Consider the following 24794-nt stretch of genomic DNA (forward strand, 5'->3'; position numbering starts at 1 on the left):
CAAAACATCCACACAGGAAGAAAAGCTGGTAAGTGGAGGTGGCAAAACAGTTGCCATGTTCCTTCCAGAGAACCGTGCCACCTGCATGGACAGACACACAGTGGGACGTTTCCTTGTAATCGTAACCCTGAGAACTCTCCAGCTGGACCCCAGGCAGAGCAGGACCCTTCCTGTGATCATCGCTGCATGCTTATAATCACCTTTTCCTATTCTAAACCAACAAGGTGGAGGCATTTATCCCAAGTCTGAGACCATCCTGCCTGGTGAAGTGGCTGTCTTGGTATTTGAGGGCTGCCATATTCCCCTGGAAGCACACTGAGGAGCAGGCACTATCTCCTACCTCTTTCTGTGAGGAGTGCTTGGGCGGTACCTCTGCCATGAGAGGGGAAAGCCAAGGCAGCTTTGGGAGAGGGGAATTAAAGACCTTATATGTGTCTGCAGGGGTTGGTGGTTTCTTTGTTTTTCTTAGGCTCCTTTTAAGCAAAGCAAGATTTTGCTTTCAGTGGTTGGGCAGATCTTGAAAGTGTGAGGGGAACATGCCTGGGGACTCAGAAACTGGAGGCAAACAGCAGAAATGTGTTGTTTTGCATCCTTGCTGTGACCCAATAACCTCATGATTTCTAAGACAACCTATGTATTTTTCAACTCAAATACACTCTGGGAGCTGCAGCTCCTGATTTCTGAATAAGGAAGGAAGGAAGGAAGGAAGGACAGACAGGACCCCAGGAGCTGGCAGCCCAGCAGGTCTTCTGCAGCCCCCAGGCTGTGGGTGGGTAGCATGGGGCACTGGCCTGAGATGGGCATGGCGTGCCAGCATACCTGCCACAGCAAAGGGCGTATGCTGATGATGGAGCCATGGGATTTTACCAAGCATCTCCTTCTTTAGTCCTCATCAGAGAGGCACCTACTCCACCCACAAGCTTTACTCATGACTCTACCTTAGGCTGCCACCTTCTCCCTCCCAGTCCCCTCCTTCCCTCCCCGTTGTGCCAAGGAGAGATGGAAACTTAATATGATTTTTATGTGTTTGGTATTTATTGACTTAATAGGGTCTTGGGAGTGATCATGCCAGGCAGATAATTAATTTTTAGCCCTAATGCTTGTGCTTTACATACCAGCCAGCTTATGGTTTGCTTTTTTATGCTGACGGGTTTAGCTACGAACCATAGCCAAAGAATGTTTGGGACAATAGCCGAAGAATGTTTTGGACACATTTGACATACCAGATTTGATGCCAAAGGTGGATGAATGCATACTACGTATTTTATTACAGCCTGGCTCACCCAAACACACACATGTTCACTATAGGATTTAAATAAACGATGTCTCTAGGCTTCAGGATGCAGCTGCCATTCTCCGCTGCCTTCAAGGACTGACATCTCACTGCTAATTAGAAACAGCCTAAACCGTTTATGCTCTTGTGCAAAACAAGATAAGGAAAGTTTTGATAAAGATTATGTGAACTTGCTAATTTCTGAGCAGGTACAAAGGATAAGGAATTTGATTTTGAGATGCAAGCACGCCAACCTCCAGATTTGACACCCATTCAGGATGGGAACTAAAGAATTTGTCTTGATTGTGCCTTTAGAGTCATAAAGCATCCAGCACCTGACCAAGTCTTGTGCACCTCTGAACATTTTTTTTAGGACAACAGACGATAAAATATCATTACCCTTCTGTCTGAAGACTTACATTGCTGGAAGCTTTTACAAATAAATGATATAAAAATCACAGTGCAGTAAATAAAACAGTAGACATAGTCTTGAGCTCCTCTCCGGGAAATCAGGTGCCGAGGTCGGCAGTAGTCAGCTGAGCACGATGTACGGGCAGCAGTTTCCCAAGAGCAGCTCAGTGCCACTGTTAGGAGTTTTCAGTGCTGGTCTGATGAGCAGGATTAGAGACTGTCAATGAAGCAGAAAAAGCTACTGAGATGCAGAAAGTCTCTCCTGGACAGAATATTTCTCCCCACATTTTCATTTGACTCCATAGCTTAAAATAGTCACTGGTGAATGGGTAACTGCACACCAGGTCATCCCTGTACCCTTGTACCTCTGAGACACCACGGTGCTTCCAGGTACCTCCCGTGACCTAACATCAGGCATCGTTTTTGACAGACCTCAGACAGCTTCATACCTTTTGTGCCACTCTCGGGCTCATCTTCCCAGGGTGACAGGTCGAGTCTGTCGATCTCATGGCAGTCAACAAAGTTCTCAGGATAACGGTTGACCTTCAACACATCCCTGGGTATCTTTTTGATACGAGTGTTGTCACAGATCACCGCCGACAGTGAGATTTTTCTCAGTGCATGCAACTGCTGCAGAGTGAAAACTCCTGGTTTCTCCCACCAGAATCTGCAATGATATTTTCAGAAGCAGCTTATAGTCTCCTTGAAGGCGTTTGGTGCTGGTTGCTTGCCAAGATGGGAATCTGACCAAGGTGAGCCTCTGCTCAGATCCACCTTGATTCATCAGGCAGCAGGCACACCCCTTTGGAAAGAGGTGTCTCCAGAATGGCCAGGTCTGAATTCTGCCATTCATCTGCCATTGTGGAGAGCCTGCCTCTTCCACGCAACATCACCAGGGTGCTGCTGGGATGCAGTGACTGATCCTTCCCTTTTGTACCTTGAGAGCAAATGTTACCTCAGACAGAGACTACTGCAGATCACCCATGGCCTGGAGCTGGTTCTGCTCAATGACATGGGTCTGCAGGAATGGGCTGCAAAAGAGTCACTTGGCAACTGGGCTAAAATTAAGGTGTGAGCCTTGCTGGGCGCGCTCACTGATGGGCTGGATTAGTGTGTCGCATGAAATGTCGTCATTTTTTCCCATAATAAATGCCATGGGGAGGGTTTGCTCTCAGAGCCACCTACCTGTCCCCATCACGCAGATTCCTGAACTGGGTGCCAATGATACAGGCCAGGAGGGGTCCAACTCTGCCCTGGGGAATAAAGGGCTCTGCGATTGCCCCAATCCAGAGGTCAATATTGTCCGGTGTCCCATACAACTCCATGAACTTCTTGGCCAGTTTGGAATTGCCTAGCACCTCAGAGAATTCTTCTACGTTTTGAGGCTGGGAGAGCCCACAGAAGCGCCTCCAGGCATTGTAACCTGCAAAAGCAGGAACAGCAGCTGATCACGACCCATGTCTCCCCACCATCTGCTTAGGCTCAGGAGCTAAACAGACCCCTTAGCCCATGAGCTGTGTCTGCTTCTTCTCATGGCATTAACAGATCTAGAAGACATTATTGTCTAGACAGTCACAACAAATGCTACATTTTCAGAGGTTTTTTTTTATGCGGACACCAAACTAACAATTTGATTCATTGCATCCTGTCAGTTAGAGCTACCTAGTGGTGAGGGTGAATGCGCCAGTCCTTGCAGTTTTGGCAGGCAAAATTTCTAGGATCAAAGTCCTAGAAAAGAGCAACATTTGGTTGTGCTTAACCCAAGAGCACTCGTTCTTTTCCAGCGCCTGGGGGCAATCATACCTGTGGGTGTAAGCCACTTCTGCTCAGAGCTCTGGGTTGTCTGAAGACACAAAATAAGCATTGATGGGCAAAGAACAAAGCACAGATGGTCTGTCTAGCCCATGTGAAAGCTGAACTTGGTTGCTCGCATCTGCACTCCTCATGCTCTCTCGTTGCAATACACCATTGTTTCTACCCCTCTTTATTACATTATTCCAACTATCATCTTTGCTTTCCAAGCCTTTTGTCCTTGTCTTAAATCCATCAGAAAAAGATCTTTATAATACAGAGACCTTTTCTTCCCTGAGCTTGATTGTCTATCCATCCTTTTCCCTCAAATTGAGATACTGATTCTTCCCATTGGTATGGGAAAAGCTTAGTACATTCATGGAACGACTATAAACCGCAGAAGGAAAAAAAAAAAAGAGTATAGTTCACAGGGTATGCAGACTTGTGTCTCCTTACCTGGAAGGCCATGGTCCCTTCCCCGTTGCATGTTCATGGCTGCTAGATCCAGACCCATTATCTCTGTCTGTTCAAAAAGGTGGTTCTGGAGCTCCTCGACAAGCAATTGATTCTGTTTCATCAGTTTTGCATGATCAACGAGCACGCCCCGTATCAGTGGGTCAATGCCACCTGCATTCATTGCAAATCAAGAAAAGACTTTTTGTACCAAGTTGCAGCTTTGGTGGTCCCTTTTGTGCAGCTGAAACAGTGCTGCATTAGATGTCTTTTCTACTCTGGGCTGTGTGGTGTTTACCTAGATCCATATTTCCATTTCATCATATGCTAGTGCACATGTACATATCTGCATATGCCCATAGATGAGGCCTCCCTTTAGTAACTAGATTCCCCACCTCCCCATCCCTCAGCCTTCCTCTTCTGCAGCCCTAAATCCACTTGTTGTCCACTGGGACCTCCAAGTCCCTTTCTGCAGAACTCCTCCTTAGCCTGTCAGTCCCCAGCACATACTGATATATGGGGTTCTGTCCAAGGTTTAGGTTTTGCAATTGATTTTGTTTATAATTAGCTATTAATTAACAAATATTTGTCAAAACATTAAATGCAATGATAGAATCAATTCATGTCTGTTTGTCTATGTCTTTTTCATAGCCGTGAAGAAGATAGTATTAGTAAAACACAGGGGAATTGGCTGCACATGTGTATTTTGGCATGTTTTCCATAATTAGTTAGAAAACTCATTTCAGAAGAGACATTTGTCTTCCTTAGAAAGACTCATGTCTGCAGATATCAGGTATAGAGAGCAGGATCCCACAACTCCCTTTAGAGTCATGAAGAGAGATGGCCACCGCTAGGAAGTAATTACGCTGTCTTAGCTCAATTAAACTGGATGCAGCACCCTCTGGCAATGCCTACTAATTACAGGGGGATATAATAGCTTAGATTGACCTAAATTTTGGTTGACTGACATTTGGCACCATGAGTTTCATGCCTCCTGGAACAGCACGAGCATCTGCACTACTTGAGTGAACGTGTAATGCTCGCACCCTCAGGTCTTGCTGAGCTGAGACATGTACGGCAACCTGAGAAGGAGGTTTAATCTGTTACATATTCTGGTTATTTACTGACATGTTCAGAATATGAATGCAATTACTGTGCCATGAACTGAGGAAACAAATACTGAAAAACTGCAAAAGAAGCTACAGAACTGTAAGTTCTGATGCCAAATCTTGCTCCAGTGTGGCTGCTTCTGTGGGAGCTGGTGCTTGATAACGTTCAATGGTTAGGGTATAACAGGCACGTAAATTTTGGCAGGGCTCCTTTGCCTGGGTACAATGCAGAGCCAGTGTCAGGCTGTGTTTGGTGACAATTCTGCAGGTCTGTCCTCCTGCCCCATGTTTAGCAGACCACCCATTTTTCTGCAGCCCCTTGGGTAGACACGTCATGAGCACCTTCCAAGCTGAATGGCACTGCAATTTGTGTGAGGCCAGTTAAATAAACAGAGCTAAAGCAATTTTTGGAGTCTAGGCTCATGTGTCTTACCAGCTAACCTCCACCTGAGTGTCTGCTTCAGGACCAGACTAGGACTGCTAGACCAGACTAGGACAAGAGCACACAGCCTCAAGCTTTGCCAGGGGAGGTTCAGGTTGGACATTAGGAAGAATTTCTTCTCAGCAAGGGTCATTAGCCATTGGAAGGGGCTGCCCAGGGAGGTGGTGGAGTCACCATCTCTGGATGTGTTTAAGAAAAGACTGGACATGGCACTTAGTGCCATGGTCTAGTTGTCATGGTGGTGTCAGGGCAATGGTTGGACTCGATGATCCCAGAAGTCTCTTCCAACCTGATTGATTCTGTGCTGGCTGCCCCATGTTCTTACCTTCCATTATAATTCTCCAAGTAGCACAAAAGGTCAAATGAAGAGGAACATGGGAGAATGAACCCAAAGGCTGAAAACTGTCATCTAAACGGGATACAAAAGGCTGTACTGACGTATGACCAAATCGGAAAGCCAGGGAAAAAACATTTGAGACTGCAGGATCCACATTCTCCTTGTAGCCACTGTACAAAGGGATCCACTTGCTGGTCTCATCCCCAAGCAGAAGTGGGAGGTAATCTCTGTATGTTATTATCTGAAAAAGCACAAAAGCAGAGTAAGATGTCAGCAACTGTAGCAGAAATGCCATCAAAGTCAACTGCAGAGCACGAACGTGGACTCTCAGCATGAGTATGGCATAATATATTAAAATTATTTAATATAATAAATGATAAATTGCTAAAATAATGGATAAAAAAGCTCCAGATACCCATGCTTCTCAGATGGACCATCCTTATTCACAATTTTTGACTTCCACAAATAACTCCACTACATGTGTAAACCATGGTTTTCCTCCTTTTCCTGGAGGAAAAACCATTCCCAAGCATGTGGATGATAAACAGCGAGCAGTGATTAGTACCTGGTTTATGGCACCTATGATCTTTCGACTCTCTTGGTAAAGCTTTTCTCCATCCCAGTGAGGATTTAATTTCCTCAGCTTCTTAACCAGGCGGTTGTGTTCTCGTAAAAAGATAGTGTGCAGTGCAGAAAGTACAAGGTTTTCAGTTACCCGTTTGTCACCTACAAATTAAAATATTTTAGGAATTTTGTGAATTGCTTTTTATTTCAGCAGTAGGTTTTCATGTTAGGACAGACAAGTAACAACTGATAACATTACTGGCAGTAATGCTCATGGTTAAGCTTCCTGGCAGTCATCATTCATGCCAGATATTTCTTTCCAGCACAGACAAAACTTTCTCTGTCCAAACCATTTAGCCAAAACCATCGGAGAAGAGGCTTTGGGCAACTTAAACTATATTTGGACAATTTAAACTATGCACTATATTGCATAGTCGTGGAGCAGCTGTAAATGTCTTGTTTTGTGAAAAATCTCATGTCTGCCTTCCTTTCATACCTCAAGGATACAATCTCCTTTTATATCAGTGCTGTGAATGTTTGGTTTTGAAAATTTGCCTCAGTTCGCCCAAGTTGTAAACACCTCTGAGAGGTCTGTGAATGTGCCTTCAGCAGAGCTGCTGAGAGAAAACTGGAGGGGATGAAGTGAAGACCCTCTGACAGCTGACGGAACAAGCACTGAGTATCTTCTCACACAGCAAGGAGCTCTTCTCATGTGCAGGGAATGAGAAAATAATGTGCAATGGGAACACTCTATATTCTTATGATTGATTCTGCAAGCTTCATATTTATAATATTTTTTTAATGTCGTGCCTATGATGAGTCACTTCCCATTTTAAAAATTTCTGTGTTTTGAGTCATCAGTTTGTGTAAATTTCAGAAGAACTTCTGATGGAGGCTGGAATATTTGAAATATTAAAAATTTAAAAGGTGGTACCAGGGAGAGTTAACTAAATCGATTAAGAGCATTTAATTGTTAGTATTAATTGAGTTGAAAACTGAATGGTGAGTTCTAGGTAGGAGGGGAAAAAGTCAATGAGTTTTAAACACTGGTGGCTATTCAACTGAAACTTTCTCCTACCTTTGGAAAGACTTTTTAAAGGGAGGATGATTTGCTGTAACTCTTTTGGGAAATTAAAACAAAATAATTTTTGTGTTTAATTAAACAATTTTTGTTCAATTATTATTCTCTTTTAATTAGGGGGAAGGTGCCCTGTCTTCCACCTTACACAATCATGTCTTGCAGCACCTTATACAGATAGAAAGAGACATCAGACATAATGATCCTCTTTGACTTTATGGGCCACTGAAAACTACTCCACAGATGCACCTTACCTGCTTTAAAACAGGGGATGTTCATGCTCTCGTTGGTGAGAACACAAATACTTTTTGTTTGGTTCTCAAAGGGCAATAATTCCAGCCCCGCGTCAGTAAAGTTCTGGTTCACAGCCATCAAACCCAGCTGGTTTGTCTGATTTCTAAGACTCTTTGCCACGGAGTCTTCGCTGCCGTACACCGTGCTGGCATCGATGAACGAGCTGACGGCGTTGATCTGCTCACGGATAAACGTCCTGGGGTTGCACACGGATGCCGACTGGATGAACGGCATGCAAGTGTTTGACCTCAGCATCCGTGGGTCATCGGGGGGAAACTAAAGCAGACAAATATAAGCGATGCCTCAGAAAGTCATGTGGTTTTGTTTTTACTGTCTTAAAATAGCACGGGATGGAACGCAAGTCAAGGTACCTTAATGGGGAAGCAAGGGGACTTGAAGGCACAATCGGTCTCGCAGTGAAGCTCCGGGCTCACTCCTGCACCGCTGGCAGGGGCTAAGTCTATGTCGTGGTTTACCCACTGGCCCCACTGCATGAAGACGAGAGAGAGCTCTTGATCTTGAGTGACGTTCTCGTTGGCTGTGTGAGCAATTTCATTCGACACTTTTCGAACCTGCAGAAAATCAAAATGAAAACGTGTGTGACTCTCTACCACGGTGAATTTACCTCTCGGTAGAACACCCGCTATGAGACCATGGATGAGATAATCTCAGATAAGCTCATGAGTTAATTATGGGATTAAACAGGCCCGTGCCATGCCCCAGCTCTATAAAATCAGATGTGATACATAACATCATCTTGACTCCACAGTCGCTCTGCCAAGCCCAGCTTCATGGAAAGCCTTTTTCAGCTGAAACTGAGGTATGTGCACACATCCAGAAAGACAAGAAGATGGTTGAGGAACGCCCAAGCCTTATGGTTTGTATAAAAATCCTGGTGTATGTGAGCACACTGTGGTGCTGTCTGCATCCAGCCTTGGAATGCACACTTCTGAAAATGTCATGTTGTCCATGCTTTGCTTAGTGAAGTGTTCACAACATTTTTGCTCATGTCTGGCTCCAACAAAAAATATCTCCCCAGTCCATAGCTCAATTGTAGAAAACAAGCCTCAAATTAGCACTTGAGATCAGAGAAAAGGATCAAGCAATTTACACCCCAGATGTTGTCGTGGTTTCATTGCTGGTGGATGCAGTGAGGGCAGTGTCCACTACTGTTATCTGGAGAAGAATAACATTTCTCACCAGCGGGAGTGGAAATCCATTGTACGCCTTTCCTTCACTGGCTCCTCTGGGCACAGACACTCCATCTTCATACACTGCTGGGAGCCAGCGAGCAAACGCATGGTTCGAGGAGCCCCAATGAGAATGCTTTCTGGAGCATCACAAGGAGAAAAGCAAACACCAGCATTACTTCAAAAATGAACAGGCTGGTAGAGACTAACATTTTGCAGCCCTTTAATCCATGTCTGATTACTCTGGTAACAGAGGTGATAGCCAGAAAACACTGAGAAGCAAACAACTGCAGAGAAAAATTAATGGTTTTTGACATTAAGAAAAGATTCCTGATGCCATTATGTTAATTTTATTTGGCATTTAAATCTCTGTAGCACCTCTGTCTCCACTGCTGCTCCACCCAGAATCACAGTCTCACAGTTAGGGCCATCACCAATGATCAGGGTGGCCATGCCTTTGTCCAGCTAAGAGTTGGAAGCCTCCAAGGATGAAGATCCTCCACCTCTGCGGGGACCTGTGCCAAGGCTGCACCTTCAGGAATTTTTTCCTCATGCCCAACACAGAACCTCTCAAACTGCAATCTGCAGCTGTGGCCACTTGTTATATTGTCTCACACTGCTCAGAAGAATTTGAATCGGTAAACTTAGTAACAACTTGGCCCACACACGAATCCTACCTGTTGTTGCACTCTCCAGTAATGGTCCGGTAAATGTCATGCTTTGGGCATGTAATGGAGTGAATCTGATAGTCACAGCCAGTTCCTTTGGAAATCACCTCCTTCTGTCTTCTGTCTAGTAGGTCTGTGAGAGAAACCATGCAAAATAACATCTGATCTTACTCATTTTTATTTTAACTTCTCAGTATTCTAGGTCAACGTTTGAGTCATCTGAGTCAGAGCTGTGGATACATAACATCTGGATTTGAATAGTTAATTTGGTGCCTAAATTCTTTTGTGGCTCAGCTGTCACCTCTGGGCTAGAGAAACTGGGCACTGAAGGGCTTTCCAGGGGAATGTGGGGACCATCATCACCAGCAATGTTTTACCCTAGACTGGGAACAAAATTATGAGTATGCAGAGTGGTACAACCTGGGCAGGTGGGTGTGAGGACCAGACATGGAAGATGAGCTTCAGTTCTCAGGGGTCAGAGTCTCCTGGTGTTCAGCGTGGTTTGTCCCAGATTTATCACACTTGGTAGGCTGTTCTTGTCATCAAAGGTATGAGACAGGCCCTACCAAAGATGGTGATTAAAACACCAGGTGGTCTGGTCTGCCTCTGAGCATGCTTAAAGTCTGTTCACCTGGGGCTGTTGTGGGGAAGGGTTTTATCACCAGGTATCGTGGCAGACCTGCTCTCTGACACTCCTGCTGTGGCAGATTTTCTGCTCTTAGCTGTTTGTAGGACATTTCGGTCTAAACCACATTACCTGTAACATTGAATCTCCGTTTCCCAGAGAGATGAAGCTTTATTCTGAGGAGTTTCAAAGTCATTTCCAAGTAATCGGCAGCACGGATTGCAGATCTGGTTCTTCCTACTGGGTCCTTTAAGTGCTTCAGGAAATCCATTGGGTTGGCAACCTTTTCCTCTAGTTTTCTCTTTAAGCTAAACGTAAAAGAGTTCCATGAAGCACCTTCTCTGAAATCAGACCTCCTCTGACAAGCTGGGCTGGGTGCACTTAGACAGCAGCCAGGAGCGGCCCGTGTGCCCATACCACTATGGACTACTAAGAGGTGCCCATGGCAATGTAGGTGAGGAGACAACAGCTGTGGGTGACAAAGGTTGGCCCTGGGACTGAGATGGAACCCTAGAATCCAGCCAAACTAGGCAAAAACAATCTCTTCAACTATGGCAGGGAGAGCCCTTGCGCAAAGACTTCTCCATAATAAGTACACATCGGAATACAGAAGAAACACACGTGTATTTTCTTATTTCCTTATAATGTTGGGGCCCTCATGCAAAAAGGACTCACCTTTTTCGGGCCTGTAAATATGCTGTGTCTACCAGCTGCCTGGCTTCACTAATGCTGCTCAGGAGAGATGAGTCTGATAGCACCTCTGAGTCCTCTACTAAAAAGAAAGGAAGAAAAAAGCAGAAATCGAAGGTATTTTGTAATGTACACCAGGAACTACACATCCCACCCGATCTGAGGTGCTGATTGGCTTTACACACAGTTCCCACGGTGTGTTTAGTACTACTTGGGAACCTTTATCTGTGCTTCTCTTGCTCATCTGCTTCACCCCATAGCTGAGGTCTTGAAAGTCACAGGACAAGAAGTGACTGTAAAGCGGTAGCTTATTATCCATTTCACAGAATTGGCTCTGATGCCTTTGGGAGAATTTTAGGGAGTTATTTTTCACCCTTCTTTTTGAAGCTATTCTTCCCTGTGAGAAGGGAAATACTTAGAAGGAGCCAAATATATGATCTCTGACCCAGTTTCCCTGTCAGAAAATTATGATCATGTGCTTGGAAGACCTGTTGGTTAAATATGTAATTTCCTTAGACAAGTTTCTTAGGTATTGACTTCATTGTTAGTGGGTCAATCTACAGGATATTTCAAATTTATATTGGAGCTATATCTAACTAGGAACTCAAACTGAGTTTCGACTCACACCCTTTCAAGCACAGTAGCAGCCAAAGGAGAAACAGAAACTTACTGTTTAATGAGGAGTCCATTGCCCCAACTAAGCAGAGAGTGATGATGGATCCTAAGAGAGTAATTCTTGGTTTTATGCCTAGAGAGAAATGCAACATAAATCTTCTGAGTCAGCAGGGCTTCACTGAAGCATCAGAAGAGATTGTCAGGTTTGGTTTGAGTATTTCTTTCAGGATCCAGGAATAAAATACAGCACCCCTCTGATCAGGTCTGTAAGCGGGACTCCGGCTGGCGAGGGCTGTAGCTGTTGGCAGGACACAGGGACATCCCTGCGGTGTGGGACATTCAGCGAACTGGGCTGAGTAACTGCCAACGAGGAGGCAGCCAAGTACAGTCCAGGCTTCAGCGCTGGAGACTATTGGGAAGGTGCGTTGGAAGAGGGCAGTGTCCTGGTGTCCTGCCTTTGTGAGGGTCCTTCTCAGGAGGCTGGTGCAAAGGAGGTTAGACCCCACACATCCCTCTCTGCCCCCTCTGTCTTGGTACTAAGCAAAACAAGCTGCTACGTCTAGCACCAGTCCTTCAGACTTCAACCACGTCTGTTAGTCTTCTTGATGCTCCCTGAAATGTGTCTCTATTCCTTTTTCACCTTAATGCTCAAAATGTGTATCACCTGTTCTCATCAGTGTGATGTACAGCAGCACAGTGCCTTCCCTGAAAGAAGATCTTTAGCCAAAAGGTTACAATTAAATATATTTTAAGTAATTTAGTCAACATTTTAACTGTTTAGAATAAGACAGACAAAATTTAGAAGAACTAACAAACTTCTCACAGTGGGGCGGGTTATATGTTACATTTACAATCTGTGGAAATTCTCCAACCATCTTCACAGGGACTGAAGCTGCTTATTCCTTGCAATCTTATGTTGCAGGATATTGCTACGTGAGGCAGAAAAGCCATCTTCTCTTGCTTCTCAAGATAAGTGTATTTCACATATGGGGGCAGAAGTAAGTACAAAGAACCACCAGCTCCTAATACTCTGTCTCCTCATCTCCTTGGGCTCACCCATGGAATAAGCCAGTACCCATGCCAGAAATACCAAATCAGTCAAATACAGACACAAAATTAAAAAGCACTGATCTTACCTGCCATCTCTGCAGAGCTGGGAGGAGTGGGAAACAAGCCAGCCCTTTATAGCACCTGCACCAGGGCAGAAATTAGCTGGGTCTGACCTGGGTGTGGCTAAAAAGGGAGAAACTGGGACCAGATTGAGCCAAGAGGAAATATCTGCTGGTTTGCTTTCCTGGATTAAGCAGAAAGGTGCACACTTCTTCATTCCTTCTAGTAAATATTGACTTTCTTTTTGACAAATCAGTAAAAAGGGAAAAAGAATAAAGGCACACATTTCTTTTCTGCGAGTGAAAGAGATTAGCGTAATTTTATGATGGTAAAAGATGATGGTGGAATGTGGCTTCTTTATCCCTGTTGGGGATGGTTTGGAAAGCCAGAAATGGGTCGTTTTGACAACATGCATTTGTGGAGTATATCGAGGTCCAAACACAGCATGTCTGTATTTGGTGGACCTGCCAAAATTTATATCCAGGAAAACCAAAGTTGTGTCCCATTTAAAATCTCTTAGTGAGGTGGTTTATATACTTAAACTTAACAGTCAGATCACCAGTAATTTGGAAATCCATATAAAATAGCTGCTGATCATTGTGATGACAAAGACTGGACAAAGAACAGGGCAATTGCACAGAGCAAGCTCCAGTAAAATCATACGTATGGTAATATGGACAATCACAAAGTTATATCTATGCAAATAAGAACAGGCCAGAAGTGCAAAATGGGAGATTCCATCCTGAAATGTCTAGAAAGGAACGTAGTGTTCGGCCAGCTGAGCACTTTGACGTGGATGACGACAGCTACACAGTAGGAAAAAAGGGCTGTACTTCAGTGGACATACGGGAAGGTAGCAGAAATAATTTAATTCTTCGAACGTTAGTCAGACTGATCACAAAAGACAATGCTGAATTCTTACTGACTGTCAGCCATGTAAACCTCACAAGATTAGGTAGCCAGTCCTTCCTATTGTTTAAATATTTTCACAGTTCTTATTAAGCCAAGATAAATAAAAAGAAAATATGAGAAAGGAAACTGCTAACAAACACCTATCATTTTAAATCTGAAAAAAAAAAAGGGGGGTTGTGAAGGTCAGCTTTTCAGAAGCTGAAAATACAATGTCAGTAGTTCTCCCATAAAAAGCAATTCAAAATCAAAAGCAGAAGCTGGCCCCTAGTATCAGAGGGCTCTGATCACCCTGGCAGGTGCTCTACCTTGTCCATCGAGCTTTCTGCCTACAAAAGGTACATAAGCAGAAGTCCAGGTTCCTGAAGGGTAGTTTTTCTATTTCTGTAGTATTTGTGATACGTATCATTGCAAATGCATTAGCACCTCAGTGACAGTCTGGTAACCCCTGGTTGTCCTTGGTACAGGGACACCGACTGCCTTCGAGGCTGTGCACCGTCATTTGCAGGTGGCCTGATGCTGCTCCCACCACTGGAGTCACCTGCCATGCAAACGTTGCATTAACATTACATATGCCCTACCAGTTATTTGAGCCTGGGTGTAAGTGCAGTAGCCAGGGCTTCCATGTGTCCACAGGCAAGCTGTCCTATGTCACCTCCAAATAGGATTTATGGTGTTTTGGTGCAATCTTTTGAGCTTCAAGAGAAACCAGGGTATCCTGCCCACCAAGGCTGATGTTCATTCAGGAAAGCGTACAAGACTCCTCAGGGGAGACCTTATCGCTCTCTACAACTGCCTGCAAGGAGGGTGTAGCAAGGTGGGGTCTGGTCTCTTCTCCCAGGTAACAAGCAATAGGATGAGAGGAAACGCCCTCAAGTTGTGCCAGGGGAGGTTTAGATTGGAGATCAGGGAAAATTTCTTCACCAAAAGGGTTGGAACAGGCTGTCCAGGGAAGTGGTGGAGTCACCATCCCTGGAGGGATTTAAAAGACAAGTAGATGTGATGCTGAGGGACATGGTTTAGAGCTGGGCTTGGTAGTGCTGGGTTAACAGCTGGACTTGATGATCTTAAAGGTTCTTTCCAACCAAAACAATTCTATGATTCTATGATTCTAAGACATATGGGCAGCTAGGGCATTAATTATCCATTAATTAGCCGACCAAGCATCAGGTTCCTCCATCAGATCTCCTCTCTGTCTTGAGAAGCTGCATATTTCTTCTCTTTCAGACTCTTGGTATTACCAACATTACTTCTCACTGTTACTATTCAGGCTGCAGATCTTCACCTGCAAGTCCTGGTGTGAATCCAGAAACCTGTAGCTATGTGACCACTGATGGTGTTTGCTAACCATGTGATTAAACATTAGCTGTAGCAACAAGATCATTAAACTCAAGCAACACAAAAAAAGAAAGAGGTCATTGTTACATTCCTTATTTCCCATCGGAATGGCAAAAAGCAACCTCCTCCCCTTCCCCGTTCGACATGCCTCTGACTTTCCTACAAGCTCTTTCAGAGCCCATTTTCATGACACAGACACATTTATGCTACTAAAACACAGGTGTGAACCACGATGTCTCAAGTTTAACAGTGATTAAGGACTTAATTTAGGTACAACTTCAAACATACAAAGCCCCTTCTTCACCTGCCAATGGCATATTTTTCTATATTTCAAACTATGGATTTATTCACGTACTGCTGAGAGCCAACAGCCTGTACAAGGCAAGCCTGTCCTTGTCCAGGGCATAGTGGCATGGAAGAACCACTACAGGTTTGCAAACTGTACCCTGTGCATCTTCCACTCCAACAGATGAAGGGCAGAGCTTGTAAAGAAATGCAGTGAGCAGGATAAAACAGAAAAAAATAAGAAGTGATAGGTTAGCAGCACAGAAATTGTGGGGCGAGTAGTGGAGGAAAAGTTCCCAGCAGTTCAGGGGTGCCATTTAATAAACCCAGTTTGTCCAGCTTTATAAATATAAAAGCTGCAGCACTAAAAAGTAATGTTAACTCTTCATGGAGGAAACTATCTGGTTCTATGCTCAAGGCCAAATACAGCCTCTGGGCAGCTGAGGAGTTTCAGAAGACGGAGCATGGGCGAAAGCTTGTGATGAGAATATTCTGCACAGCTCATAGTCCACCTTTCTGGAATAGCTCGTATGGATTAAAGGGTACGTCCAGGGTCTGGATACAGACTAGCTACTGGATGTCTCTGGGGCATACGCAAGGGGTCAAACCAAGAGCAGCAATGTGGGTTGAAAACACATGAAAAACTGAGAAGCTGTGGGCTCAGAGATTATTTCCTCTTTGCTTCATCATACTACAGAGCTGCAGCTCTCCCACCCAGAGCTTCAAAAGCTCCAGAGATTTATTTAAACAAAGAGAGAGTGGAAGAAGCTTTAGATACTCACTGTAGTTTTCATTGTGCTATACCAGCTGGGAGACACGGGAGTCATTTGCTGCAGTGGGCTCTTTTCCCTGGACTGCAGCTTAATTTCTAGAGAGGCTGAATACGTAAATAGATGTAAAAAATTATCACAAATTTTGTGGTTTGGTTCTATGCTTAACCACGTGAGGGAACCTCTGGACCGACAGAGCTTGCAGGGGTTCACTGGTATTCACAATGCACAAGTAGCAATCTCTTGATCATCATATGCCATCACATTACAACCAGTGAGATGTTTAAGCACTGTTCTATGGCCAGGACGAAGTGTCTTCACCATTGCATTGGGTAGTGGGATGCAGCAGTGAATGGTGACCACAGTGTACTGGGTCCAGCAAAGCCAGCACTCGAGCAAGGCAGTCGCTGTTTTCTGAAACTTGGAAGATGAAAGGGTGAAAACTTGCAAGTAGAAGCAGAGTCTGAACATTTCTTTGAAGAAGAATAAGTTTTGTCTCATGACAGACCTTGTGGTTTTCTATATTGCATAACACTGAAAAGTGCCATTGATTACAAGAGAAGAGCTGCCAGATCTCTGTTGAACTCAGACTTTTCTATAAACACATCCTGTTCTTTTTACGAGGCAAGATTGTTTTGTCTGTAAATATCACAAGAATTGTAGATGAATATAGGTGTTCAATGCTGATGACACAAGACTAAATGAGGAAAAAAAAGTCAACAAAAAAAAAAAAAAAAACACCTCTGAGAAATACTGTGGGAACTCTGGCCGGTGCAATGCAAGCCTGAGTCCAGCCAGGCTGCAAGAACCAGGTGGGGGACATGGTTCCTCCAGTCTCTGGGCTCCAGAGCTCTCCAGACCACACCTTTTGCCCTCCTTAACCCCAACCTGGTGAAAACCACACAGATCTGCAACATCATCCTGCCAGCTATAGGAAAGAACCCTGCCGGCTCTGTGTGTCAGACTGCCACGAAGTCTGGAGCTGTTTTCACAGAGGGAAATGCATGATTGTTGGGAGGAGAGGGGGATGGAGGTGGCTGGGATGTTCCCAGGCTAGGAAAGGAGGTTGGGGATGGACATCCAGGGACAAGTTGCCTGTTGGATACAAGGAGATGAGATGAGATGTCCCACCATGTCCATCCCCCATGTCATCACCAGCGATGCTGTGATTGGTGCCCAGTTCCCTTTCCCAGCACTGCTGGGATGCTGATTCCCATATCAGACTTAGCTCTGGGCAGGGCAGGTGGCAGCAGTCACAGTAGTACCCATGCTGGGTGTGCAGCAGGGGCCAGGATGGCAGAACCCACCTCCGGGGTGGGATCAGGTCCTCTTCTGTCCCCCGGGGCAGGGTGACAGCCATGGACCCTCTGTGCAAGCTGCTGTGATGGCCGAGCGGTGAAGGCGTTGGACTTGAAATCCAATGGGGTTTCCCCACGCAGGTTCAAATCCTGCTCACAGCGGTAGCTTTTACTGGCAGCCCCTGCCCTCCTGTCCCCAGGAGGGACAGACAGACACAAACCTGCCACCCCTCATCAAGGGACCCTGCATTCCCACCCTGGCCCTGGCCCTGATCTCCCACCGACCACTTACCTTTAGGAGAGGGCCAAGACAGTGTTCAGGGGAGCAGCTCCACACCTCTCCTTATCACAAGAAGTCCTGCAATAGCATGTCCACCCCACACAGCTGGGACGCCCTGCTCCCTATAGCCCATCACCCTGCTCCCTATAGCCTGTCACCCTGCTCCCTACAGCCCATCACAGGTGGTGGCTGCCCTCTACCTGGGGTATTTTTCTGCTGGGGGGTGCATCCTGATGGCAGTGGGGTGACAGGAGGCTGCTGCCACCCCCCAAAATTTATCCAACCCTGACCCAGCCCCACGCACTGGGTGTGGGAGCTCCTGAACCCCGTGCTGAACCCCAGGAGCTGCTTGAGGGTAAATGCAGCCACCCAAGAAAAGGCTAGGACCTGTGGTGGCTGCAGGAACCCCCTTCCCTGGCTGGGAATCGAACCCAGGCCGCGGCAGTGAGAGTGCCGAATCCTGACCACTAGACCACCAGGGATGAGGTGGTGATGGAGGGGGGTATGTTGGTGGCCACCCTGAAGGGACAGGGACACTTGGGCCCCACAGCCCGAGGAGAGGACCAGATGGGATGGATGCCACAGCCTTTCTGGGGGGCTTTGCAGCACTGCCTGACTTCTTCCCCACCACCTGCACCCACCTCCTAGAAAAGAGGCTTTCTGCTGAATAGGAAGATGGAGCTTGAAATGGACGCCCACACCCCAGGTGGTTGCCACCAGCATGGGCAGCACAACAGTGTGCTGCAGAGCCCAGGACCCCTGCCCAGGGCAAAGAGCCCAAGGGAGAGCCCAGGGCTCAAGGTGACAGTACAACTGTCACCTGTCCCTGCAGCACCCAGCACAGCGGGGTTCAGACCCGAGGGGAACGAGCACTGACACAGAGGATGGCACCCAGGGGGGTGCCCGGTGCTGGCAGGAGCCCTGCCTGCCCCATCTGTGCACTTGGGTAGGCAGGAAGAAGCACTGCAGGGCTTCTCAGCTGATGGATGAGCCATGACTGCGGTGGAGATGAAGGAAAGAGCTCCAGGAACATTTCCTGCAGAAGACGGCAGAGGGCCTGGTGCTCCTTGGATGCTCATGTGTGGTTGGGAGGGGAAGTAAATGGAGAAAGAGAAAAATCCCTCTGACTCGCAGGAGTCAGTGCACACAGAGTGGGGAAACCTCCTTGTGACTTGCCTTGACCCCTGCAGCTCCCTAAAATGGACAGTGCAGCTCCCCTCTCCACCTGAGGCCAAACCCCATGGTCCCCATGGACCCCCCTGTCGCCCTTCTGTGACATGGTCTGGGATTGCAGTGGGACACCTGGCATCCAGGTCCCCTGTCCCCATGGTGCCCCAATCTCTGCCCAGGTTTCTCTGCAACGCCTGGTGGATCCCAGCCTCTGGCCGCTGCCTTTGCCACCACCTTTCCCTGAGGAACTGCATTGCAGTGAGCAGGAGAGGGCAAAGGGAGGCAGTGGGTAGCTTTGGAGGAGTGCAGAGTAGGATGAGAGCAGGGAGGAGTGTCAGCCTCCCCCAAGAGCTAACCTGGAGCAAGGATGGAGCCATGATGAATGGTCTGGCATCTTTCCAGCACTCTGGTATCTCTGTGGTGATGGTCAGGGCTGCAGAATACACCTCCAAAAACCTGCACAGGGCCAAACCCCCTCAGCGAGGGGCAAGGCTGGGCTGTGCAATGGTCATATGGGATTATGGCATCCCTTGGGCATGTCGAGTGGGGGGAAGAGGGAGCTCTGCTGGGCTGAGGCGCAGCTGCCCTGCGTTTTCGGAAAGTTCTGCAGATGTCATGGTTTCGGTTGCCTCTACAAGCTCTAACAGAACATCAGCTCCGGCAGCCCTGCGGTTGGGGGAGCGTCAGTATCACTCTGTGGTTTCTTAGATCTCTATCTGGACTTGTCAGATATTTTGTCACCGACAGTAACAGTTCCTTCCTCTGCCGGTAGGTCTGGGCACACCGAAACAGGTTCACTTGCATGTTCCATAGCAGGACAGTCTCCATCTGTGATGGCAGAGGAAGGGGAGATGAGTGACTGCCACCCCACCGAGTGCAACAAGGAAACGATGCAGCCCAGGAGCTGCACGTTGGAGCCCAGGAGTGTGCAGGGCCTAGTGGTGATGCAGGTGGTGGGGCTGTAAAAACGTACTTTCTACAGGCACTGCTCCTTCGACAGAGAAGTCCCAGCTGCAGGATCAGCCTTGGGGCAGCAGGGACAGGTCAAGGCTCAGTACAAGATGCAGTTGCTATTGTAGCAGGGAGACAAGGCTGAGACACATCACCTTGCTCTGCACCCCTACATGGACCTGGGCCATGAGCAATACAGACATAAATTAGCCAGAACAATAGGCTAATTGCAATACTGGAGTCCATGCAACACAGGAGTAGCAATAAATAATCCCTCTCCCTGTACCTCCACAGGTGGGATGTCCCTTGGCAAATTCCAGCTGAAATTTTGTCCCTTGCAAAGCCTGAGTACCTGCTAGCGTGTTGCTGTGCTGCCCCAAAATGCCACCACTGTGTGTTTGTGACAACCCCGTGGTGTCAGTCACAGAATCACAGAATCAGCCAGGTTGGAAGAGCCCTCTGGGATCATCGAGTCCAACCATTGCCCTGACACCACCATGTCAACTAGACCAGGGCACTAAGTGCCATGTCCAGTCTTGTCTTAAACACCTCCAGAGATGGTGACTCCACCACCTCCCTGGGCAGCCCCTTCCAATGGCTAATGACCCTTGCTGAGAAGAAATGCTTCCTAATGTCCAACCTGAACCTCCCCTGGCAAAGCTTGAGGCTGTGTCCTCTTGTCCTATCCATCACTAGTATATCAATCAATATCTAGTCACTTGGTTCAGCTCCAGGTCCTTCACGTGCTTTTGAAGGCAAGAGTCCGCAGGGTCCCCAGGACACCACCACCTCCAGCCCCATGAGGATGGTTCCTGAGTTGGGAAAGCCATGGACTCTTGCCCACCCCAGCAGGGTCCCACAAGGACCTTCTTGCATCACTGGTCCCCACCCGTGGGGACACTGCGGTGAAGGGGACACTGTGGGGAGGCAGGCCCAATACACCACGACACAAGGAGGTCTCTGAGGGCCCCATGCAGATCCACGCAGTGTGGTGGGGGAGAAGGAGAGTGGGAGCAGAGCAGCACTGCCCTGCGGTCCCCACTGCATTACTGGGGCTGCGGGGCAGGGAGGAAATCCCGGGGAGACGAGCTCGTGGTGCCTCATGAACGGCAGTTATTGCTGCAAGCTGGGTGTGAAAATACCCAGAGAAACCACGGGCTGTGAGTTGGCAAATTTGGTGCCTGTTGCAGAGAAGAAGGAGGTGGAAAAAGGGGAAACGTTCTCCGGGACATCCCGGGGAGCCCATTGCCTCATGGCAAGGGCAGTGATGGGGGGCTCTAGGCAGACCACATCATGAGCCCCGTGACTGTGAGTGTGCACAAGGGGATCAGGGTACGCTTTTGCATGAGAGCTGGTCCCTCTCCACTCCCCGGGCAGGGGAACATCCTGCTCTGCCTTCTGCAACCCACCTGTTACCAAGTCCACACTGGCACTTGTGTTTGCCCTGTGTCTCTAGAAGAAGATGGTATTTGTAGGGTCAGAACATCTAGTCAGGCTTCCCAAGCAAGCACTCCCCTTCCTGCTGATGCTGGGGTGTGTTAGGAGGGGTTTGGAGGTCCTGAGCTCCACACTGGAAGCACAGTATTGAGAATTTTGTGGTTTATGGTGCCAAGACTGCCAGCCCAGATCTACAACCAGTCTCCAGGGTGCCAGCCATCCTTGCTGCCTGCACAGGCAGCAGAGCTCAGAGCCGGCCTGCTGCCCATGCTGCCCACACTGCCCCCTGCATCCACCTTGGGCAAGTCCCAGACCCACCATGGCAGTAAGGACCCCCAGGCTGGACCTGCACTGTCCCCAAGTTGTTTTGAGGGTCTGAGCACCCTTGTCCTCAAGGCCTGGGCCCTTGAAAAGGAAACTGAGTTGAGGTCCTCCTGGTCCTTCGGGGAGGATGCTGAGATGAGTGTGATGATTACTGCTGTTGTGTTGGTGAATCTAAGTGTGAACCTGCTGCTTAAGGGCGGTTTCATATCCTGTCTTGGTCAGTATAGCCCTCGTGTGGGTGCCGATTTGCTCAGACTTACCTCACCTCACACAAAGGCTATTCTGGTATTTCCTAGACCTGCTGCTTCCTTTTTTTTTCAGCATTTCTGAGGCAAAGGTGCCGTGACATCAGCTCCATTACGCTTTGGAAACTCCAAGAGTTTGCCTCGAAATCCGACTGACGGGGGTGGCCACTGTCCCTATAAAAAGCAAGGACTGAGCCAGCTCAGGACTCGCATCAGACTGAAGGAATCTGCTCTGGTCCTGCCTCTGCCCTTGCAGCTCATCTCTGTCCATAATGAACGTCTCCACAGTGTGCCTCTCCATCATCTTCGTTGCTGCCCTCTTTTCTCAGGCCTCTCCTGCTCCAAGTGAGTACAGCATCTCTCTCTCTGCTCTCTTAGGGTGGATTCTTTTCCTCTGGCTGGCAGTAATTTTGAAGCAGAACTGGAAAAAGTTAGCTGCAAAAGTTGGAAAGCTTTGTGAACAACTTCTCCTGCTTTCTTGGGACTGGTCTTCCTTTCAAACATCCTTGTATCTTAGGGATGAATTTTACTGATAAGTATCAAAGTTTTCAGGTTTCACCTCCCCTGATTTTGTTGCTGGGCTTTAGGAGTGGTTCTAGGGTGCCTGAGGGATTTTTATCATTGGAAATGAGCACAGAACATCTAACAAGCAATCCTAGCAATGACTTTAATTAATTTTCAGTGTTCACAGCAATTTCTTGCTGACTTTCTTGGGAAAGAGGAAGAGAAGAGGGCTCCACAGCTGATTGAGGGGATGGTTGCCCATGCTCTCAGCTGGGGAATGTGCAGTTTATTGAGTGATAGGCTCATGCTGGCTTTCCTGATCTCTTCCAGTTGGGGCTGACACCACTGTGTGCTGCTTCGGCTACACCTCACGAAAGCTGCCCCAGAGTCATGTGAAGGATTATTTCTACACCAGCAGCAAGTGCTCACAGCCAGCAGTTGTGTAAGTACCAGCTCCTGCTCCGAGGAAAGGCTCTGCCAGCCTTTGGGCTCTTTGCTTCACTTCCAACAGGGCCAAGAGCATGGTGGTGTGAGGAACCACACCTGGAGTAAGGGAAGGGGGCAGCCACCACAGGTCCCATGTGCAGCACATGAGCACTCATCCTCCTCAGCTGAGAAATAAATGTTCTCCTCCATCTCCTTGAACTATCCTGGTGCTGGGAAGAAGGTGCAGGAAGGAGGTCCCTGTGTAGCCAGCAGGACCTCCCAGTGGTGATGAGCCCAATACACATAATGGGCCACCTGCAAGACTTGCAGATGATCTGTCAGCGGCCCACGCGCTGCATCCAGGGTCACCACCACACTGAACATGGCCAGGAACATCTGAGCATGCCGGGGTTATCCCAGGGGACCTCAATCTCTCCCTGCCCTCGGGGTTTTAGCAAGCTCTGCAGCCCCCTGATGCTTGGGTGGTTTGTGGGAAGGGAGCCTGGAGGGGAGATGATCCCCTTGGGAGCTAGTCCCAATCACAGGGCAGGTCAGCATGTGCCCAGACAGTGACTCCAGGCCATCATGTCCCTTTACCCCTCTGGGGCTGTAACATTTCCCTGCTTGACTTGACAGGTTCATCACCAGAAAGGACCGGGAGGTCTGTGCTAACCCTGATGCCAGATGGGTGAAGGAATACGTGAACGCCCTGGAGCTGCAGTGAGCGCTGGGAGCTGAGAGGTCTCTGCCCTGGAGAAGTCCTGCAAGACCATCCAGCAGAGTCTTGGCACAGACCTAGAAATCCTACTGCTGAGCACCAGGACCTGCTGAGCCACCGCGGGACCCCTGAAGTTCCTTTTGTCTTGCAAAGATGTCATTTATCCATGATAATTTATCTGCCCTTATGGGTGGCAGTGATGCTGGGGACCTCCTGGCCACGCAGACCTGTCTTGGTGTAGCCTGCTGTGTGACATGTGGCTAAACTGTCCCTTCCTTGTGCCTCCGCTGCTAGAGTGGGAGGGGGATTTTATCCCCAGAGCTATTTGTGGGAAGTCATCTGTCAAAATTAGGTACGAGTGCTGTCATGTAAACCCAGGCTGACTTCCAAGTCAGCTGGCTGAATTTTGCCGTGGTAAGGTAGATGCTGTGAGTAAGATCTGTCTCCTTAGCGGAGGAAGTGGTATGCTGGTTACTTACAGGATGCTCATTGTGGAACCACATTGTTCAGCCTTGTTCTCAAACGCTGTCTCCTGCTAGTGCCAAAGAATAAAGATTTTTTTCTCTCCTTCTCTCTGGAAGAGGTTTTTCTCCTCGCGCCTGGAAAACAGGGACGGGGCTCATAGGACCCCACTGCAAACATTTTGGGAGAAGCAGGGGAAGAACCACAACTTCCCAGCTGGAAATGCCTCAGCTTCCTTAGCCCTAAAAACCTTCCCTTCTGCATCACCTCGCTGCTCCCAGCACCATGAGCCCCATCATGACCCCAGCACCTCCAGCCTCTGCGCTGCCGTGGAGCCAGACCTCTCCCTCCATCATACCAGTAGCCAAGGCCGGGAGCTGGCGGAGCGGGACCCACTGGATTTGTCACTGCGGGTTTGGCAAAGGGATGTCTGGAAATCACAGGGTGAGGGTGCAGCAGCGTCCCTGCGGTGAGCTCCAAGGAGGGTGGCTCAGGGGCTGGCCAGCCAGGACCACGTCCAGAGCACAGGCTCCTCTGGGGACGTGTGCTCAGCCCTGGGTGTGCACTGTCAGCATTTGACCGCAAAAGACAGGCACCAATTATCTGCTGTCCTTCAGCTGCTTTGGGAAGGAAACCTGAATTTGGTTTAAAAAGCACAAGACACCTTTTGCACCAAGTAAAGCCGACAAGAGCTCTTTATCAGCCCATGGTTTGCATTTAAAACTAGCTGATATCTTTGTGGGTAGAGAATGAAACTGCTGGGTCTGACCTCCTGGCTGCTGAAGCTCTGCCAGGGTGGGGGACGGGGACCTTTGCTTTCCAGGCTGTCTCCAGCAGAGCTGTCTGAAGCAAAAGCTCAGGAGCTTTTGTATCACCTCTTGGCCAAGAGTATCCCCACCTGGCAGCTTGTGCATGTCAAATCTTCACCTCCCAGGACATGTTCCACCACACAATGAGCTACTCATCACCCCTGGGAGTAATTTCTCAGCCCCCCCCTCATTGCTAGCAACAAATGATCTCCCATAAT

The 24794-nt window shown here is 47.9% G+C and overlaps 2 protein-coding genes and 2 non-coding genes across 4 annotated transcripts; 2 read left to right on the forward strand and 2 right to left on the reverse strand.

Annotated features, from left to right (window-relative positions):
* Positions 1-1860: 1860 nt before the first annotated feature.
* LOC137672020 (eosinophil peroxidase-like) lies at positions 1861-11692 on the reverse strand. The gene is made up of 13 exons (XM_068415963.1): positions 11596-11692; positions 10911-11007; positions 10368-10543; positions 9620-9743; positions 8953-9082; positions 8124-8324; positions 7713-8028; positions 6382-6542; positions 5805-6057; positions 3932-4102; positions 2870-3107; positions 2134-2351; positions 1861-1901 (listed from the first exon to the last, which is right to left on the reverse strand). The coding sequence occupies exons 1-13, from the start codon at positions 11690-11692 to the stop codon at positions 1861-1863; spliced, it is 2223 nt and encodes a 740-aa protein (XP_068272064.1).
* A 5638-nt stretch (positions 11693-17330) lies between these two features.
* Positions 17331-17412, forward strand: TRNAS-UGA (transfer RNA serine (anticodon UGA)). The gene has a single exon. It is a non-coding gene; the product is annotated as a tRNA-Ser (tRNA).
* A 528-nt stretch (positions 17413-17940) lies between these two features.
* On the reverse strand, positions 17941-18012 carry TRNAE-CUC (transfer RNA glutamic acid (anticodon CUC)). The gene has a single exon. It is a non-coding gene; the product is annotated as a tRNA-Glu (tRNA).
* A 3881-nt stretch (positions 18013-21893) lies between these two features.
* On the forward strand, positions 21894-23311 carry LOC137671698 (C-C motif chemokine 5-like). The gene is made up of 3 exons (XM_068415344.1): positions 21894-22002; positions 22492-22603; positions 23224-23311. Exons 1-3 carry the CDS (start codon positions 21930-21932, stop codon positions 23309-23311), a joined length of 273 nt encoding a protein of 90 aa, XP_068271445.1. The 5' UTR covers positions 21894-21929.
* Positions 23312-24794: the final 1483 nt, after the last annotated feature.

Source organism: Nyctibius grandis, chromosome 18, assembly GCF_013368605.1.
Source record: "Nyctibius grandis isolate bNycGra1 chromosome 18, bNycGra1.pri, whole genome shotgun sequence".
Taxonomy (NCBI): Eukaryota; Metazoa; Chordata; class Aves; order Nyctibiiformes; family Nyctibiidae; genus Nyctibius; species Nyctibius grandis.

Bases quoted from the DNA above. Each gene is read 5' to 3' on its own strand.
- LOC137672020 (XM_068415963.1), bottom strand. From the start codon at position 11,692: ATGTTGCATTTCTCTCTAGGCATAAAACCAAGAATTACTCTCTTAGGA. The intron at 6,058-6,381 runs GTACTAATCACT...GTGCTTTTTCAG, and splicing joins TCATAGGTGCCATAAACCAG to ATAATAACATACAGAGATTA. The intron at 3,108-3,931 runs GTAAGGAGACAC...CTGCTTTTGCAG, and splicing joins AAGGGACCATGGCCTTCCAG to GTTACAATGCCTGGAGGCGC.
- LOC137671698 (XM_068415344.1), top strand. From the start codon at position 21,930: ATGAACGTCTCCACAGTGTGCCTCTCCATCATCTTCGTTGCTGCCCTC. The intron at 22,003-22,491 runs GTGAGTACAGCA...GATCTCTTCCAG, and splicing joins TCAGGCCTCTCCTGCTCCAA to TTGGGGCTGACACCACTGTG. The intron at 22,604-23,223 runs GTAAGTACCAGC...TTGACTTGACAG, and splicing joins TGCTCACAGCCAGCAGTTGT to GTTCATCACCAGAAAGGACC.